We start from the raw sequence: 20,874 nt of genomic DNA on the forward strand, positions 1-20,874 counted from the left end.
ATCATATTTTCAGGTATTTACTCTTTAATGTACTCCTTTATGGTGGTTCTTCTTTTATCTTTAAGAGTATGTATGCTTGCTATATTCAATTGTTCTTCAAAGTGTCTCAATGTGACAGATTACGTTGACACATTTGTGGATAGATATTGGACGCCTGCCAAGTACTGCAGAAGCGATGATGTTTTCGGAATTAGTTGCTCATTTGAACTTGATGTATCTTTATATCAAAATATGTCTGTTTCCATTTCTTCAGACATGTGATAATGCAAGATCTGCAAAATTCCCTTAAGGGTGTCATAACAAGACTTTTTGTATCTATTTTCATCTATATTTGACATTTGACCAGTAACTCTGACCTAGCCGTTACACCAACTATGACATAATGGATAAATCTGTTTGACCTTTTCTCATTAGATCAAAACATAAGTTTGAGTGGGATGTAAGTTTCCCTATGCTTAAAAAAATTTTCTCGCATATCTTTTGCATCTTCTACTTCTGGCTGCTCATTTCATTCTGCAAATGTCTTAAAGGATTAGTTCACTTTTAAATAAAATTTTCCTGATAATTTACTCACCCCCATGTCATCCAAGATGTTCATACCTTTCTTTCTTCAGTCGAAAAGAAATTAAGGTTTTTGATGAAAACATTCCAGGATTATTCTCCTTATAGTGGACTTCAATAACCTCCAAACGGTTGAAGGTCAAAATTACAGTTTCAGTGCAGCTTCAAAGGGCTTTAAACGATACCAGATGAGGAATAAGGGTCTTATCTAGTGAAACGATCAGTCATTTAAAAAATATATATAACTGTATATGCTTTATAATCACACATGATTGGCTTGCACATGCTTCCACTTTCCATATTCTTCAAAAAGCTTACGTTGTGTGTCTTACGCCTTCCTTATTCTACTTACAAAAAAAATAATAATAATAATTAAACTGGCGCCGCGTTCGTTCCATAAGTTGAATTGTTTGGAGGCCATTGAAGTCCATGGAGAATAATCCTAGAATGTTTTCATGAAAAACTTTAATTTCTTTTCGACTGAAGAAAGAAAGACATGGACATCTTGGATGACATGGGGGTGAGTAAATTATCAGGAAAATTTTATTTGAAAGTGAACTAATCCTTTAATTTTGTTCCTTCTTTCTCTATATTCTGATCTTCATCTTTGTGTAAGATACAATACTCTGGATTTTATTATTAACTATTAATTACTTAATTTGTTTGTCTCTATAATTTTTAATTAATAAATTTGTTATTCAGATTTGATCTCTGACATAATCATTGCTGGACTGCCTGGATCTTATTTTCTCAAGTTTTTGTATCAGTAATGCAACAAATATAGTAATATAATTACTTTACCCAATACTAAGTTTTTTACAACTATACACTCTAAAAAATACTGGGTTAAAAACAACCCAAGTTGGGTTGAAAATGGACAAACCCAGCGATTGGGTTGTTTTAACCCAACTGTTGGGTTAAATGTTTGCCCAACCTGCTGGGTAGTTTTATTTAACCCAACTATTGTTTGAAAATGACTATATGGCTGACTTAAAAGGAATCTAAAATGAAATTAAAATGTTCATTTATTAAACATATTAATACATGTTAATTTTCAAGATATCTTGGGTTCATTTTAAGTAAGCAATACTGTAATTTGTAAACAATAGTTGATTTAAGTAAAACTACCCAGCAGTTGGGCAAACAATTAACCCAACTGCTGGGTTAAAACAACCCAATCACTGGGTTTGTCCATTTTCAACCCAACTTGGGTTGTTTTTAACCCAGCATTTTTTTTTGAGTGTAAGTTATATTATACTACAAAACACTACAGTTTACTGTAGTAAAAACTAAACAGTATTTATTACAGTTTATTAGTTCACAGTATGCTGTAGCATTCATTGACAAAGTGTTGAAAATACTATAATATATCCTACAGTATACTATAATAAATACTATAGTATTTTTGTTCAGTAGCCACTGACTGCCATAGTTGGGGGAAAAAATACTATGGAAGTCAATGAGGGTTGCCAACATTCTTCAAAATATCTTCTTTTGTGTTCAACAACCCACAGGTTTGGAACAAATTGAGGGTGAGTAAACGATTTTTAGGTGGACTATCCCTTTAACATTGCCATTAAATGTGCGCCCCACTATTACACCAGTATTAGACTAAACACTAGCATAATACCAGCAGTAGCCTATGACACTAAAACTTAGTTCACTTTCTAGTTAAAAGAAACAAAATAGCTCGAAATATCAATATCGGTTTTATCTCATGTCCAGCGAGTGACCTACAAAGTGCGCACTAACCCTAACACGAGCTCTCTTTAAAACCTCAGTGTCCCTTTAATCTGCGGATCAGCGCGCTGACGTCAGCTAACCCCCTGGGCCACGGGCTCCCATTGGCTGGAGGTGACGTCAACGGCATTTTTTTCCTCCTGAACCATGACCTCATCCTTAGTTCATTTATAGTGCCTAAGTGCACCTTCTGTTTTCCCGGCTGGCTAATATCTACTATCGCTTATCTCTCTATTCGTTACGGCGTCACTCGCTGGCCCAAATGCGGTACAGAAGAATGAATGGTTTTGATGGTTTTATTCGCATGTGACAGCAGTACAGACTCATCCAGACTCATGATTAGTACACACTAGTGACGTCTGCTGGCGAATGGCTTCCCATCGGAGCACAGTGCCCTACATGGAGAGCAGCTGAAATACTCGGGATCAGGGCAAACGGAGGTGAGTGCAGGCTATGAAAGGGGCGTATTGATATTTGAGACCTCACATTTAGGCATATGGCTTTATTTGATGATAGTCGAAGAGCGAGTGTAGTTTTGGGGATGGACGTACTGGCGTGTATCGACCACTAGGCTCTCGTCTGGATGAGGGCAACAATGTGCCTCAATGACATGTTAAACCAGACTGTGGTCATTATGTATCATCAATCGGCCGTCGTTTATTGTTGATTAAGGCATTGTATGGTCGTCGTCATCTCATGCGTGGGAATTGCAGGATTAATTGCAAATGTTATTGAATGTTTCTCTTCTGATTTGAGTGAGGCTTGTCATGTGTGTCTACATTGCAGTCTGGTAGCTTTGTTATTATTGTCCTCTGGATGTCCAGCATCAGGTTTATATAGGTTAGTACATTTAATTCACATAAAGGATTTTCCATTTGATAGTCAAACCAAAATTATTTAGATATATTTTTATTATTAGTGGGTGCAGGACACTATAGTTCATTTATGTAAGTGAGGATAGCAAAATAAACTGTGATGTATTATAACAAAAAATTTCTTCATACAGAGGACTACTAGTAAAATTGATAAAAAATTTGGAACCAAAAATCATTCAGACAATTTGACCTGAACATGTTTTGCGATATTTTTTTTCTGATAGTTTAACTCTGAGATCTTGTCATATTTTATTACCATTTTTTTAAACTATAGTGAATAAACTGTATTAATGAATTAAATGTTCAAGGTGTCTGAATAATTTTTGGTTTGTCTGTATATAAAATATATTATTTATTTTGATCATTAATTATGAACAATTTCAACAATATGCTGTTGTTATTAGTGATAATATAACAGCATAATATGCATTTCATTTTATATATTATCTATGTTGATCATTTAACTGATAGGCCTATTAACACAATGTAATAAAAACATAACAATAATCATACTTTTTAAAATATTTTATAAATGTGTAATCAATAGAATTATTAAAAATAGATATTAACATCGTAATATATAAAGTATATTAATATGTTGTATATACAATATGATATTATTTAGTTTGAATACTTATTATTAACAGTAATAATAAATGTTGTAATTATTGTTATTAGTAATAATATAACAACATAACATAAAATAGTAATAAATATAAAATATATTTGTATTATTAATATTATATATTAACATTGAACAATACTTATTATTTTTTATTTTTATATTAATAATTAATATAATCATGGAATGATTAATCATAGATATTTACATTATAATATATAAAATATAATGTGTAAAATGAAATATTTTTTTATTTAATATTTATTTTTTTACATTAATAATACGCTGTTATGATAGTATAATGTATATGTTCTCTAGTCTATAAATTAATTTTATTATTACGTAAAAATAGCATAAATGTTCTCAGGATGGATGGATGGATGGATGGATGGATGGATAGATAGATAAAGAAATATAAATGCTGCATTATTCTACACAGTATTACAGTATTTCTCCTTAGACAGGTCTGGAGACGGATGTGGCACTTCAGGGTTGTAGTATGTATCAGTGCGACACTGTACAGTGTGTTAACCTCAGGCTGCAGGTTTAGATCTTGCTCTGTGTTTTATTGTAGTGATTATGATTTGAGTGAACGCACATGGTTGTAGTTTGTCTCAGAAGGACTTTATGCTTTATGGTATATAAGGACATGTATACCACTGCATTGATTCGAAATGCTGTGATATATTTTTTTGTGATTTAAAATGTCATCAAACTAAAATCTTCTTGTGCCATAATGTAAAAGACAGATTGGCTCATGTTACCAAATCCATTTCATCACAACAGATGATATCAGTGCAACAATGATTAACAAATGCATGCAGGCTCAGACAGAACAATGGTCTATATCAACGTGCGTATGGCACAGAGTCCAAATAAGTGATGTCATCCATATAGTTAATGAATAACCCGGATTAAGATATTTCGATTTCCTTTATCTTCCATTCGGTGATGTTTGTTCGCTGTTGTTCAGGTGCAGTCTGTCATTATAAAGCAATCGCTGTCACTTTAAATAGAGACGCGCTTCTCTTTGTTTTGCTGTCATGGGCCATTTCAGCTAAAAAAAAAAATCCTAGATTTCTTTATGTCGTTTCCTGACATGCTACTCGGAAGTAGTAGTATCAAATCCCTGGAAATCAATAGAACAGATGTTCAGAGTGTTTCTTGCTTTTGGGATGTGAGGCGACAACCTCCGCAACCCATCCGCATGCCCAGCCAACTTTTTTCTTTTTCCGTTTTTATATTCCGTTGCCATGGCAACTGTGTAGTCTCACTCCGTCTCTACATCAGCACTTTGCACCACTGTTGTTTATGCCAGTGTTTTTGATGAAGTCAACTGTGTCAACAGTTTGGAATAATTTCGTTTTTTTTTTTTTATGTTTTTGAACATTTTGAATTTGCATTTATCTGATCAAAAATACAGTAAAACAGTTATATTGTGAAATATTATTAACATTTAAAATAACTGTTTTGTTTTTGAATATATTTTAAAATGTAATTTATTCCTGTGATCAAAGCTGAATTTTCAGCATCATTACTCCAGTCTTCAGTGTCACATGATCTTTCAGAAATCATTCTAATATGCTGATTTGCTGCTCAGGAAACATTTAAAAACAGTTTTAGCTTTATATTTTTGTGGAATATTTAACAAGGATGCATTAAATTGACGTGATTCATCAAAGAATCCTGAAATAAAAGTATCACAGTTTCCAGAACAATATTAAAGGGGACTTGTAATACCCCTTTTACAAGATGAAATATAAGTCTCTGGTGTCCCCAAGAATATGTCTGTGAAGTTTCAACTAAAAATACTGCACAGGGGTGCGTTTCCCGAACAACAATGTAACTTGCTGCTGAACTACTATAGTATGATGCATCAGTGAACAAATCAACTAGCTAGTCACAACTGTTTCCCGAAATCGTATTGTCGCAAATTTGTCGTTCAACCACGTTGGTGAATGACGTCACGCAGGTGGTGGAGTAATAACTTCTTTAAATGAATCCGTTTGAAATCGAATTAATGCTAGAATGTCTGTACGGACATGGAATTAGAGGACTAATTCTCATTTTCCTCAGTTATTTTGCTTTATTTCCAGATTAAATCAAATGCTTGTTCTGACGTACTAGAGCACGTACGCACATGCGCACTCTCCAAAAACTCTTGACAAACTAAAATATATAAATGACATTTGTATATATTCGAAATAAAAGATATACATTGTACTTAATGTCAGCTTGCTCATTTTGCTCAAGATAACGATTTATTAAGTCCACATGTCATAAAAACAATAAACTATGCTTCTAACCACAGCTGAAGAGCTGTAGCTCCAACCACACAAGTTTGCGATGCAGTTTGCGAATGTTCGTTTGAACTATGGTTTTGGGAAACACCACATCGTTGAACTATGTAAGTAACGATGGAACTTGCGATGTTAGTTGGCGATGCTTTTGGGAAACACCCCCCAGATCATTTATTAAAACTTGTCAAATTTTCCCCTATTTGGGTGTGAGCAAAAGCACGCCATTTTTGTGTGTCCCTTTAAATGCAAATGAGCTGCTGCTCCTGACTCCCTTTCCAGAAGAAGGCGGAGCTTAACCCTTAAATGCATACCTTGGGTCTTTAGTGACCCGGGGACGTCATTCCGGGGACCTCCTCCTCCTTAAATTTTTAAAGTTAGACATCAAACTTCTTGGTACTCCTCAATCAATTAGTTATAAAGAATATAACAAGAAAAAACGACCTGAGGTGTGTATCGGTGTACGTATATTTTTTCTGCACAACAATAATTGAATCTTAGATGACGGAATAAGTACAATTCACCTTTATTTCACAAGGTGGCAATGTCTGATACACAATGCTGAGTTGACGACTCATTCAGACAGAAAACGAAATAATATGAAAAACATGAAATGGCTCAGTGATTTACTGCAGAGCAAGTACTGAACGCAATCAAATATGACTGTAACTGTTACTGGATGGATCTGGTGAAGCTGTTAGCGATCGAAATATTGATTTTTAAGAAAATTATATAGTTTTGAGAATATGTTTGAGATTGTGAATAGGCTCATATTTCTGACTTCAAACATAAAACTAGCCTATTATTTGCTGAATTTACTGGGAAATGAGCTCTGACGAGGACAGTGGTGATGGCATAAAATATCTGCTCAAATGTAGCCCTTACAAGCTCCAAAAGGTAACAAAATATGCTTTATTTTATTCTTCTGTAATTGTTACTCTAATATCAGAGGAGTTTTACATTATCGCGACAGGTAGAGATCCTTCCGTGTTAGATATTGATCCGGGTCGATAAAGACCCGAATATGTAAGAATGATTGGTGAAACAGTCATGCATTTAAGGGTTCAACAGCTCGCGCTTCGGTTGCTCAACAACAACAAAGCAGGAGAATCTCACGCAGCCAAAATAAGGATTGTCAGTATTATGTTCAGCCTTACGTTGTTCAAACCGGAGTCAGACACTGATGGAGAGACTCAAGAAGAAGTTACAACTTTTAGAATGAAACTGAACGGTTAGTGGATAAATTTATGTAGTTGCTGTGGAGTTAATTCAACTCATCGACTAGCATGTACTGTCATGTTATCGGCGTGTTCATGGTGGTGAGGTTTATGTAAATTTTAGGGTTAGTGATGTCACAAATCCGGGATGAAGCAGCCGTTTGTTGTAGTCCTTTAAAAGTGATTTCTGTAAAAGAAATTATCTCCCTTTGCATTGAACTTAGAGTGTCGTAACTTTGCAGACAATTATGCTCAAACAGCAACATTACACCCTAGCTAAAGTTAAAAAAGTAAAATCATAATCATTTTGCTGTATTTGCCTTGGTGAGCATAAGAGACTTCTTTCTAAAATATCCAAAAATCGGAATAATTCCAAAACGTGTGGCCAGTAGTATATAGAGGGGGAAAAAAATGCATAAATGCTACAACAATGCAACTAAAATAACAAAGCATGTCACACCTTGTCGTCTTGGAAAATTCAAGACAGGTGTAAATACTAAATAATAGTCGGTGGCCTCAAGAGAATACACACCTGCTCATTTCGAAATACACAGTGTCAAACTGCAGTGCACAGTCTCCCCCCCCCCACCCTGCAACTCGAGTTGTCAAGCCGAAGGAACGCCATTAGACACATGCAGCGTCAGCCTTGTTATTCTCTGACGTGCCTTCTTCATCTCATCCTGCAGGCCGCGGGGGGGCTGTTGTCATGCTATCGATCGTCCGATTGCAGGAGAGGTTACAGTGAGGGTTTCTTTTCTCCAAGGTGTGGCTGTACATCCTTCCTGTGAAGCGATTCGAGAGACAGAAAGGTGGTAAGGAGGTTTCGGTCTCTGGTGGATTATTGCGTGTCTGGAATCCTGCATGTGTTTGTGTTCTGGTGAGATGCTGGTTATGGTTACTTATGGTGACTGGGAATGTGATCAAAACAAAGGCGTCCATGTTGGGATGCTGGTTGCGTGAGGCTGATCCTCTGGCAGCGTCGCTCGTACTGCACTGGGTTTGTTTATGTGGATGTGATGTCAAACGAGCTGTTTCAGTATGAAACTGATGGATGATTATTTGGCTTACAACTGTTTAGAGAGAAACACTGGAAGTGCGAAGTTAAATTGAGACTGCATGTGTGCATTTGTTTATTTTCTTAAACATTCTGCTGGAATGCTTGTTTTTCTTGTTTTATTTCCTATATAGCAAAGTCATACGTGTGTGTGTGTGTGCGTGTATAATAATATAATATATACACACATACACATAGACTCTCAAACACACATTTATACATCTAAATGTGTGTTTGAGAGTCTATGTGTATGCCTCAATCTCTCCCTCCTGATTTCTGCATGGCGCTGCAGATATCTCAACGTCGCAGCATCACCCTCCCTTAATGCAGCAGCAGAGAGAGAATTAGAAATAGAGGGAAAGATAAAGTGTGAAAGTTTGATTTTTGAATTCAAGATTATTATTGTAAACAAAAACTATTACAAAGACAAAAAGAAGCAGTAAAACAAATATTTTTTGTTAAGTCATATAAAATAAAACATTTGCTTGCAAAAAATGTAAACAAACTACAAACCTGATTCCAAAAAAGTTGGGACACTGTACAAATTGTGAATAAAAACAGAATGCAATGATGTGGAAGTTTCAAATTTCAATATTTTATTCAGAATACAACATAGATGACAAATCAAATGTTTAAACTGAGAAAATGTATCATTTTAAGGGAAAAATAAGTTGATTTTAAATTTCATGGCATCAACACATCTCAAAAAAGTTGGGACAAGGCCATGTTTACCACTGTGTGGCATCCCCTCTTCTTTGTTATAACAGTCTGCAAACGTTTGGGGACTGAGGAGACAAGTTGCTCAAGTTTAGGAATAGGAATGTTGTCCCATTCTTGTCTAATACAGGCTTCTAGTTGCTCAACTGTCTTAGGTCTTCTTTGTCGCATCTTCCTCTTTATGATGCGCCAAATGTTTTCTATGATCTGGACTGCAGGCTGGCCATTTCAGTACCCGGATCCTTCTTCGACGCAGCCATGATGTTGTAATTGATGCAGTATGTGGTCTGGAAAATGCAAGGTCTTCCCTGAAAGAGACGATGTCTGGATGGGAGCATTTGTTGTTTTAGAACTTGGATATACCTTTCAGCATTGATGGTGCCTTTCCAGATGTGTAAGCTGCCCATGCCACACGCACTCATACATGGCATCCCAGTTTTCCAAAAAGAACTTCAAATTTTGATTCATCTGACAGAACAGTTTTCCACTTAGCCACAGTCTATTTTAAATGAGCCTTGATCCAGAAGCGCAGACGTTTTCTCTGGGCCATGTTTAGATATGGCTTCTTTTTTGACCTATAGAGTTTTAGCCGGCAACAGCTACTGGTATGGTGGATTGTGTTCACCGACAGTGTTTTCTGGAAGTATTCCTGAGCCCATGTTGTGATTTCCATTACAGTAGCATTCCTGTATTTGATGCAGTGCCGTCTAAGGGCCCGAAGATCACGGGCATCCAGTATGGTTTTCCGGCCTTGACCCTTACGCACAGAGATTGTTCCGGATTCTCTGAATCTTTGGATGATATTATACACTGTAGATGATGATAACTTCAAACTCTGCAATTTTTCTCTGAGAAACTCCTTTCTGATATTGCTCCACTATGTTTCGCCACAGCATTGGGGGAATTGGTGATCCTCTGCCCATCTTGACTTCTGAGAGACACTGCCACTCTGAGAGGCTCTTTTTATACCCAATCATGTTGCCAATTGACCTAATAAGTTGCAAATTGGTCCTCCAGCTGTTTCTTAGGTATACATTTAACTTTTCCGGCATCTTACTGTTACCTGTCCCAACTTTTTTGGAATCGGGTTTGTATAAATGTGCTCTAAAATGCAAGCAAAAACTCATTACATTTTTTTTTTTTTTTTACTTTTTTATATATACAGCTATGGAAAAAATTAAGAGACCACTTAACATTGATTTCTTAACTTGGAGTGGTCTCTTTTTTCTATAGCTGTATATATATATATATATATATATATATATATATATATATATAAGTAAAATAACAACTAAAACATTTGCAAGTAAACAAAAGCTAAATAAATATTTTTTTTGTTTAATTTTTAAGTAAAATAAAAAACAATGTTTGCGTGTTAACAAAAACGAAAACTATAAATGTGATCAAATATAATGAAAACTTAATAAAACTGAATTAAAATCATGTTGTTTCTTTAAATTTTTTGGTTGTTTATTTTTAAGTGAAATAAAAACTAAAATATTTGCAAACAAACAAAAACTATAAATGTTTATTAAAGTACAAACAGAAACTCATTAGAATTGGATTAAAGTCTTTATAGTTTTTTCATAGTTTTTGGTCATTTTTTGAGTTTTCGATGAGCTGATTTAATTAATCTCTTAAAACTAGGGTAGGCAATGTTTTTCAAAAACACTTTTTGTTATACGGGCTGAAACGCTCTTCAAATTCTGATAGCAATTAATAATAGAAGTAGTCTAAATATTTAAAAATGTACATATCTTCTGTGGAAGTCTCAAGACCAAAAAGTGTTCATCCAATCATTGCATTCGGTCCGAATTCAATGATAGGATGCTTGCCAACCTATATATTTGCATAGTCTGCATACTCATCAGCGCATTCCTTAAGGCTATGCAGAGTTGTAGACAATCAGTCACCGAGCACCACGAACAAACAGCAGACATCTTTTACAGTTCCTCCTGAACCAAAACAACAAGTTTATGCTGCGTTCATATCATGTCGTAACTACCGTAATTATGAGATGGCAACCCTTGACGTTCTACTCTGACCTATTCACGCCCTTAGACTTGGATTTATTAATTTCTATGGCAACACTATCAATGCCAAAATGAATCTGCAGCAGTCAGGTGGTACAAGTCAGCACTCTTTAAGTTGTTTACGTTCTTTATTATTGTAATGTTATGTGCTTTGAGACATTGGGTAATTTAACGCTATCTCTCATGACGCTTTGCAGACTCTGCTCTGGCTGTGAGCGTTCATGTGTTTCGGAGGAGGTGTGGTTTTGGAGACGCTCCGAAGGGATTTAATGCTTTCAAAGCTAGCTTGCTATTGCTGGCCTCTCTGAAATTGCCTACCTTACCTTTGAGCCTTACTTTAGACTACTGTATTGTCAAAAGAACGAACCATTTAGACAAGAAGCGACTGTCTGATCATCATATAAAACATCTGACCCAAAAAATGTCAATTATTTAATCATTTAGGCCCCATTTACACTAGTGCGTTTTTTTTTTTTTTTTTTTGCTTTGGCTACGGTTACACCTGATATGCTGACGTTTTCAGCCCTTGAAAACGGAGACTTCCGAAAACGCTGCAGAGCCCATTTTAGTTTGAAAACGGCAGAGTTATGTTTCAGTGTAAATGGACAAAAAACAGAATTTTAAAAATAATGCGTGGCTGCCCACATTCACTCTGCGTATCCTTGACGACCATGTAAACAATAACATGGAGACTGAACAGCAATTTTTGCTGGCTTTGTTGTCATTTTTAGCAACCATTGTGCAGTTAAACTACATTTTTATAATACTGCAGCTACCTACACACGCAAAAGACAACAAAAGACAACGCGCGTGCCCAGTGTGCATGAACCGTCATGTGACATGCGTTTTCGGTCATATAGTGTAGACGGACATCGTTTCTGAAATGCTGTGAAAACGCCAGTGTAGATGAGGATCGTTTTAATTTTAAAACACTGTTTTAAAATGAAAACACACTAGTGTTAATGTGGCATTACTCACCCCAATGTTGTTCCAAATCTCTATGACTTTCTTCTGTGGAACACAAAAGAAGATATTCTGAGAAATATTCTGTTTTTGTTTTTTTCCGTACAATGGAAGTCAACGGGCACCAAAACTGTTTGGCTCCAATGTTCTTCAAAATGTCGTCTTTTGTGTTCCACAGAAGAATGAAGCACAGGTTTGGAATGGCATTAGGGTGAGTAAATGATAATAGAACTTTCATTTTTGGGTAAACTAACACTTTAAGTATTGTTTGCACCATTATAGGAAAATGGAACAATTGGTGGTGTTGCGTTACAAGGAATGAAACCTAAAACTATTGAAATGAAATTAAACTGAAACCAAAACCATTTTTGAAGTAAAACTACTTAAAACTAAACATAAATTTAAAATAAAAGTACAAAACAAAATTAAAGCTAGTTAAATTTCCAAAACCTTGATAACCTTGCTTACAGGAGGAGAGCTTATCCTGATCATCTGCTTAACCTTAACCACAGCCTTGGTTGTCTTCGTTCTGTGTGCTATCTCTGCTTAGTTGCTCACTAACATGTGGTAATGTACAATTCTCTGTAACATTCATTGAGAAGATGTTTTTCAAGGTATCTGATTATATATACTAAGTCTTCGGTCTGCCATTGGCACCAATGCACCAGCAGCATTTGCAATAGAGTGACATGTTTGTCCGGTTTTAGGAGAAAGGTTACCTCTTTCCACTTTCACTTTTGGTGTGGTTAACCTTCCATTAGTAAGTCAGTGGAGGAGGGTGACGGCCAACACCATGTTTTTTTTTTTTTTATGACGGGTGTTGCGTAGACTAGGCTTCGAAGGAATATGACTCACATGAGCAATTTTGTTTGAGAATATTTTATATTACGTTGGTCTTTGATTATCTACTATAATATTTGTATGTGTTTTTTTTTGTTTGTTTTTTTACAATGGTTACCATAGTTTCTGCTTATTACAATACTTTTTTCTACTGTAAAATCATAATGCCAATCATGTATGACTGTAAAACACAAAAGGAGATATTTTAAAACAACACTAGATCCCATTGACTCACACTGTATGGACAAAAACAGTTAAAACATCTTCTTTTTGTGTTCTTCTTCAAATGAAAGTCATTCAGAATAGCTAGGTTTCCATCCAAAGATAAGATAAGCTCCACATTTCGTTACTTTCGATAAGAAAGAACGTGTAATCTTTCAAAATTTATCATGAAATTCCAACAAATAAATGCCGTTTTGATGCTCTTTAATGTAGCACGAAAGATCGGTGTATAGGTGCCTCATTTTAAGCGGCAGAATGAACGCGATCATCTCTTCCTCTACTAGTTACAGATTAAACATGGATGAACATCTGAAGGTATGTTGAAAGATACAGTACAACTTACTGAAATGTGTCATATTGCTCAATCAGTGTTTCATGGCGGAAAGACATCAATAAAACAGCTTGTAAACAGTATGTCACGTAGCATCACATTTACCTCAGGCAAGTCATTCAGTCCACAGCATGTTAGTTTGCCAGAGAAATGATCTTTCACTAAATATATGCACTATATTAGCCTATATATTCATTATATTTTACTTAACCTGTTAGTGATGTCTTGATTTTTTTATGTATGTTAAAATAAATCTACAATAACAGTCACTGTGTAAATAATCAAATTTATCAACAAATTTAAGTAAAAACAAAATTTTATAATTAGATTTAGACGTTAATGCAAAAATTCCCTCATGTGCAGTTTACAATTTTGCATACAATTTGTTATTTGAGTGTTGATTATTATATCTAAAATTAAATGGCAACTGGATTTAATAGTTTGGGCTCAGCTGTTAATCTTTAATATGATAGTAATGTGCAAGAAAGGGCTTCCTATGTAGTTTACAGCATTAGTTGCATTCATTCAAAGACAATGACACAATTTGTTCAAATTTTATGTTTAGTTTTCTCACCTCTGCTGTACCAAACCCGTACCGAACCGTCAGTTTTGTGTACCGTTACACCCCTAGTAATTATATACCCAACCATTTTAATGAGAGAATTTGGCTCAGGCATTTCAGAATGACCAAACTAACTAACTGAGATTCTGTGCGATGCGATTGGTCCACAGACCAGTTATCCAATTATCTCCTCTGTTGAGGCAAAGTCACATGAGTGGTTTTTTTGTTGCTCATTGAGGGATTTATTTGGTGAATGTGTTTCCATTGTAGTTTATGCACATCGTATTTAAAAAAAAAAAAAAAAAAATCTTTCATGTTTTTTTATGCTTATTTTTAGAATTTTTGCACGTCTTGGCATTTCTATCCAGGAATTTTATGCAATATCTCAAAATTTAAAAAAATAGGTGGATGGAAACATAGCTAATGGCATGAGGGTGAATAAATGATGACAGAATATTTGGGTCAACTTTCCTTTTAGAATAAAACAGTTACATAACAGTAACTATGGTAACCATGGTAAAGTGTTGTATGGGTTGCGACCACAACCTTTTTTCTCAGCTAAACTGGTTTTACTGCAAGAAAGTTATGGCTTTCTCTTCATAAGATTATATGAACCCACTGCAGTGTTGCTGCCGCAAATGAATCTTTCCCTCATCCTCGACTGGCGCTCGGTTTAGTCTTTTGCTCTGCATAATGTAAACGAGTGAGCGGTTTGGAGATTGAAGCATTCAGAAGGTCATTGCATACTCAAGCAGTTCCTGCTCTTTCAGGCCTGAACAACACTTCACCCCACTCATACACAGTCATAAACAATTCCTCTCCCTCCCTCACAGATGCCTTCCTCCAACACAGATGCACGTACATTGAATATATAAAACTGCTTTCAGTCTGCCAAGTGGAATATTTAGGTTAAATATGCCTCTGTAATAACAGGATTATTGAAAAGACTAAATGTGATCCTTGCAGCCGTGGCTATAAATGGCACATTTTTCCAGTCTTGTTACGTAATCTGTATTGGTTCAGTTTCCTAACGTCACATCCTCTCTGGCTGTAATATAAACAGGGTCAGTATGTAATGTATCACATATTTCCGATAAAGATTTGCTGAGCTAGAATCAGTTTTGCCATTCATAAAATAATACTGTGAAAGGAAAACATAATTTTATGAACCTACAGCTTCATTATGGCCACATTAGTTTGTTGGTAATCGTAGATTTACTCAATATACCATATAATACATACAGTAAAACTATGATAACTTTATCATAATATAGTTATTTTGCTCATAATTTGATAATGTTTTAAATATTAAATATCAGTGTGACAGTAATGATTGCTGTCTTGTATAATACAGTGAATGAATATTTTAAAATGAAGGATATTTATCTTTTTTTTTTTTTAATTTGGAACATTATAGTAACAAACTAAAATATAATAATTTATTGCTAATGAATGATTGAAGGTATCTGGGTCATTGATGAATAAGGTTTTTAAAAGTGTAAAAAAAAAAAAAAAAAAAAAAAAACCTAATGGAGATATAATTAATTTGAAGTTTTATTAAGTGTTAACAATGAGATTATGTGGTTTTTATAATCAATTAACACTGCATTTGTCATTTTTTACAAGATGGACAAAATTTGTCACCAAAAAAAGTCATTCGGTTTAACCAAAATTTTGGTTTTACTGAATGACGATATTTTCAAACAGTGCTAATAGGCTGATATCTAGCATCAAAAAAAATAATTTTAAACTAATTAATCTTTCTCATAACAAAGCAATGACTACTACACATAATTTTAATACCATTTTGCACTTTTTTGATATATGATGTTATAAAATCATGCCAGAATAAAAAAATATATACATTTATTAGATTTTAAGATGTTTTAATCACAAATGAAATGGCTGTATTGACCTTTGGACTAGGGCTGCACAACGATTAATCGCGATTAATCGTTTGCAAAATAAAAGTCTGTGTTTACGTAATAAATGTGTGTGTTCTGTGTATAATAATTATGTATATATAAATACACACACATACATGTGTATACAAGAAAATATGTGTACTACCTCACATACTTTGGATGTCTATGTTTTTTATTATCATTTTACAAGATGTAAGTCTAAGGTGTCCCCAGAATGTGTCTGTGAAGTTTCATACCCCATAGATTTTTTTATATTATATACCACGTTTTAAAGGTGCTAAAGAGGATGTTTTGTTTTATACATTTTTGCAATATTACTTGAAACTGTCTTTACTAACTGATAAAAGACTATTTATTAGGTGCACTGAAAGTAATAATATTAATATACATCATCTGTGCACGAGTAGGGCCTTAAAAACATCAGCTGATCATCGCGTAAATGATTGGCCCTCTGGCTTGTCAATCACTGCCGTGACGTTCCTTGTGAGAGACGAGCGCGGCTGCGCGCTCCAGTAACTTCCCACACTCCACAGGCGCTGCATGCAATGTTTTTGTCAGGAGACAGGAATAACAACTGCAGATTATGAGTTACCTGCGGTGAGTCCGACATAATGAATCCAGTAACACGACACAGCGAATGCCGGTGGTAAACACTCGTGTTCCAATACTCGTGCACGAGTTTTGGGAGGTGTTCCTTTGAACAAAAACTCAGTAACAGTCTTTGGATTCTCAGTCAACGAAAAAATCCTCTCTATCACCTTTAACTGCATATTTTGGGGTGGAATAAAAAATGCTCCGATTTGGGATGTGTACACCTTTAAATGCTCGTGCTCCCCGCCCCCAAGCTCGCGACTCTATTAAACATTGCATAAACAATACTGAAGTTCACAAAATGGATCATTACAAACTGTTGGTGATGCAGCATATCAGATCACATAGTTGTGTCATGTATCTTGTGGATGTTTGCTAACATTTGATTCTGAATGAGTTTGATAGTGCTGCACGGCTAACATGGCTAAAGCTACACACTGTTGGAGAGACTCGATAAGAATGCAGATGCGTTTATGAATTATACAGACTACAAGCGTTTTCGAGTTAAAAATGAAAATAACGAAATGGCTCTGGTTTCTGTAAATACAGTAAGAAACGATGTTAACTTTAACCACATTTAACAGTACTTTAGCAACATGCTAACAAAACATTTAGAAAGACAATTTACAAATATCACTAAATATATCATGATATCATGGATCATGAACAGTTATACAGTTATTATCGATCCATCTGCCATTTTTCACTATTGTCCTTGCTTGCATGCTTCACAATACCTGTAGAACGTCTGATGTTTTGGCTGTGCAGCTCCACGACATTAATACTGCCTTGAACGGGCTGGTATATGCAAAAGTTGGGGGCGTACATATTCATTATCCCAACTGTTGCATCACAGTCAGTGTTATGTTGATGAGATTCGCCTGTTTTTCCGTGGTGTTTTTAACGCATGAGCTTTACATACAGTATAAAGGAGGAAACAATGGTGTTTGAGGCTCATGGTTTTTCATTTCAATGTACAGAACTCTTATTATTCAACTATGCCAAGGGAAATTTAATTTTCAATTCTAGGGCACCTTTAAGGCCTTTGGACAAAAAAAAAAAAAAAAAAGACCCGTCACATCATTGACCCATGATTTAACATTACCTAAACATTACCTATTACATTTCTTACAATTTAAAAGCATCACCTTTCTAACAAATACTAAACTGAAGGATTGTAAATAGTTACTAGTAGAATTTTACTGTATATTGTATTATTTTTTTATTATTTTAATTTTGCCATGAATAAAGCCTTTCATGCTAACATGGCATTAAAAAGGTAAATAAACAGTGACTATGGCATTTGTGATATGGTAAATTAATTATTGAACTGTATTTATTATCACAGCAGATGTGTTTACAATACTTTTTAAGTAACTTTCTACTTTATATTTTAGCATTTGAGGTCTATATGTGCATTTGTCCTTTTGTTTGAAAACTGTTGGACAGTTAAGAATAGGTGTTATTATCACTGGCGATAAATGAGAGGGGGCACTTGATGAATTTATTGAAGATTTTAGTGTGACAGCAGATGTTGCTTGGGCTGCAGCTGGCTTTCATACTCCCAGAGCTTAATTTGCCCTAACGCAGGTGGTTCCTGTTTCATTAGTGTCGTTAAGGCCAGAAACATACGCAAATGCAGACGTGAATGCTTGGCCAATGAATTGCAATTACGCTGTATCATTGTGCAGACTTAACATGTGTTTTTGCACTATTGTGGTGGTAACAAACCTCAATACCCAAGGAAGCGATAAAGTTAGCTTTAAATGTTTGTGCCATTAATCTGGATGCTTTATTATTCAGACTGCTAGCTATTAACACGTCATTTAATTAAATTAACCTGCTAAGTAAGCTTCTATTCCCACTGTTGCGTAGCTATGACAGTAGTCTGAAAGAGAAACCTGACTGTAGATGAATCTGAAGTCTAGTAAATCTAGTAGAAGTTTATTGTTTGTTTACTCTAATGCATGTTATAGCATCCCTTGCGCCAATGCTAAGAATCGAGTTCATACTATGAATTGCAGTCTGACAGAACATCACAGGGTCAAAGGCAAATGTTTAAAGAGCAATAGATGTTAAAGAACTGTACTCTTTGTATTCATGTTAGTTTTATATTGTTCTGAAAAACTTTCGTAACACTTTTAAGGTTCCATTTGTTAGCATTAGTTAACTTCATTACATAACAAGAACTAACAATGGGGTTCCAAAAAGTTTGTCGGCCGAACCCCTAACACCTTAAAATATTTACCAATAACACCTAAAATAAGTACCCCTCTGAGATTTTAAGTTAATATTTCAATCATTTAACGACACATTTGCATGTTAACAGTTCTCTGATGTCGGTTAATGGTCACATGACATGCAAGTTACATAATTCTTCTTTTAATGTGTTTTATTTTGACTTTGTAGCTGGACTTTAAAGTAGACTCAAACGTCTTTTTAGTGGTGATATTGTCTTAGTCCACATTCACGAATGGTTGGGAAACCAATTTTTTTTTTTTTTTTAAGGTAAAAAGTATTTAAAAATTACAACTCATAATTGATAAAATTTATTGATTGATTGATATTAATTGACTTTTTTGGTGGTTGATGTCTATACACGGACAGCTGTGAGCCTTTGAAAGGTTCAGTCAACAATGCTGTTAGTTTTGTGTGGACTTCACAGCCATGTCGCTTCACAATATAATAAATTGATTGATGAGACTAATTTTTGTTTTATTTTCTGAATGTTGGTTGTACCACATGATTTTGATTTGGTGGATAAAAGATTTTCAAATATTAATTATCAGTGAAGCACTTTTGGTTATTTTAAGTTATCCTTATTACAGTTTCATTATACATTTAAGTACTGAGTAATATTAATTAACATATACTAAGGGGTTAGGGTTAGGTTTAATTATGCATAATTTATTGTTATTACTTCAGTAAGTATATGTAGCATGTAACAAGGACACTATAAAATAAAGTGGTATCCTAGTTTTGTTAAAATATATTAGTTAAAGGAACACTCCACTTTTTTGAAAATAGACTCATTTTCCAACTCCCCTAGAGTTAAACCGTTGCGCCTGCTGCAGCCATGATACGGCAGCAAAGTTCCTTGATTATTACGCCGGAATGAGAGTATAGTTCCTAGCCATATCGGCCTAGAAAATCACAACTTCATTTTCTGTCGGTCTTAGTACACAACGTAACTACAGAAGAGTCAAGTTTTAAATAAGAAAAATATTGAAACTCTTTGGTCATTTTTGAGTGAGATGCTAACAGTCTAATCAGATTCAATGAACTATGCTAAGCTATGCTAAAAGTGGTACCGCCAGACCCGGAGATCGGCTGAATGGATTCGAAAACGGTAAAACTCAACTGTTTAACTTTAGGGGAGTTGGAAAATGGGCCTATTTTCAGAGTGTTTCTTTAAAATAGTCCAACAGTAAATGATAAATAATATCAAAATGATAAATGATACCCAACAGTAAATGATATCAAACTTTAACTTGTTGTTTGGGTCTAAAGATGTTTTTGACGCATTTTATTTACATTCACCATTCAGTCTTGACTCTGACAGGTAATGTTTGCAGATATGCTGAAAAGAAGAACTAGCAGGAACAAACTTTCAAACGTTTTTATCTTGTGTAGTTTTTCCTTACAAGAAACAGCGACGCTGTGACGAAAAGACTAAACGAGATGCACCTTGCCCATTTATGATTGTTGGCAATGTGCTTTCTGAAATAAAAAATAAAAAACTGTTGCTTTTGTTTTTCCTCAGACACCATGTGCACCTTGATGTCTCTTTGTGACCCGTGTCAGTGATTTTATTATCACTGATCCACCGCCTCTGCCTTGGTTGTCGTTGTGAGCGACCTTCATCCAGAGAGGGCTTCTGGTACCTCCATGGCGGGGGAGAAGAGCCGTCGCAGCGCCATGGATATCAAGCGCCTGGCGGGTCTGCTCCAGCGTGGAGCCGGGCGATTGCTGGTCATCGACAGTCGGACTTTCTCGGAGTACAACGCCTCGCATGTGCACGGTGCCGTCAACGTCTGCTGTTCCAAACTGGTCAAGAGGAGGCTTCAGCAGGACAAGGTGTCAGTTACCGAGCTCCTTCAACCCAACGGAAAGGTCAAGGTATCAAGTGTGTGTTTGAGAGAATGTGTGGATAGTTTACGTAATCGAGAAATTGGGGAAATATGAGTGGCATCCAAAGGTGGTTGATGTCTTTACGCGGACAGCTGTGAGCTTTTGAAAGGTTCAGTTAACAATGCTGTTAATGCTGGACTTCACAACCATGTCGCTTCACAATATTATAATGAACTAATGTTTACTTGTGAAC

The 20,874-nt window shown here is 35.2% G+C and overlaps 1 protein-coding gene across 3 annotated transcripts in view; it reads left to right on the top strand.

Annotated features, from left to right (window-relative positions):
* The first annotated feature begins 2,495 nt into the window (after window positions 1–2,495).
* dusp8a (dual specificity phosphatase 8a) overlaps window positions 2,496–20,874 on the top strand; it is a 63,973-nt gene continuing 45,594 nt past the window's right edge. Inside the window, exons 1-3 of one of the 3 annotated variants that reach the window (XM_067378799.1) lie at window positions 2,496–2,741; window positions 7,999–8,124; window positions 20,314–20,669. In XM_067378799.1, the coding sequence (XP_067234900.1) occupies window positions 20,439–20,669 (231 nt within the window). In that variant the 5' untranslated portion in view covers window positions 2,496–2,741; window positions 7,999–8,124; window positions 20,314–20,438. The remainder of the gene's footprint in view (window positions 2,742–7,998; window positions 8,125–20,313; window positions 20,670–20,874) is intronic. The other 2 variants (XM_067378798.1, XM_067378800.1) reach the window with 2 other exon arrangements.

The sequence above is a fragment of the Chanodichthys erythropterus genome, chromosome 24 (assembly GCF_024489055.1).
Source record: "Chanodichthys erythropterus isolate Z2021 chromosome 24, ASM2448905v1, whole genome shotgun sequence".
Classification (NCBI taxonomy): Eukaryota; Metazoa; Chordata; class Actinopteri; order Cypriniformes; family Xenocyprididae; genus Chanodichthys; species Chanodichthys erythropterus.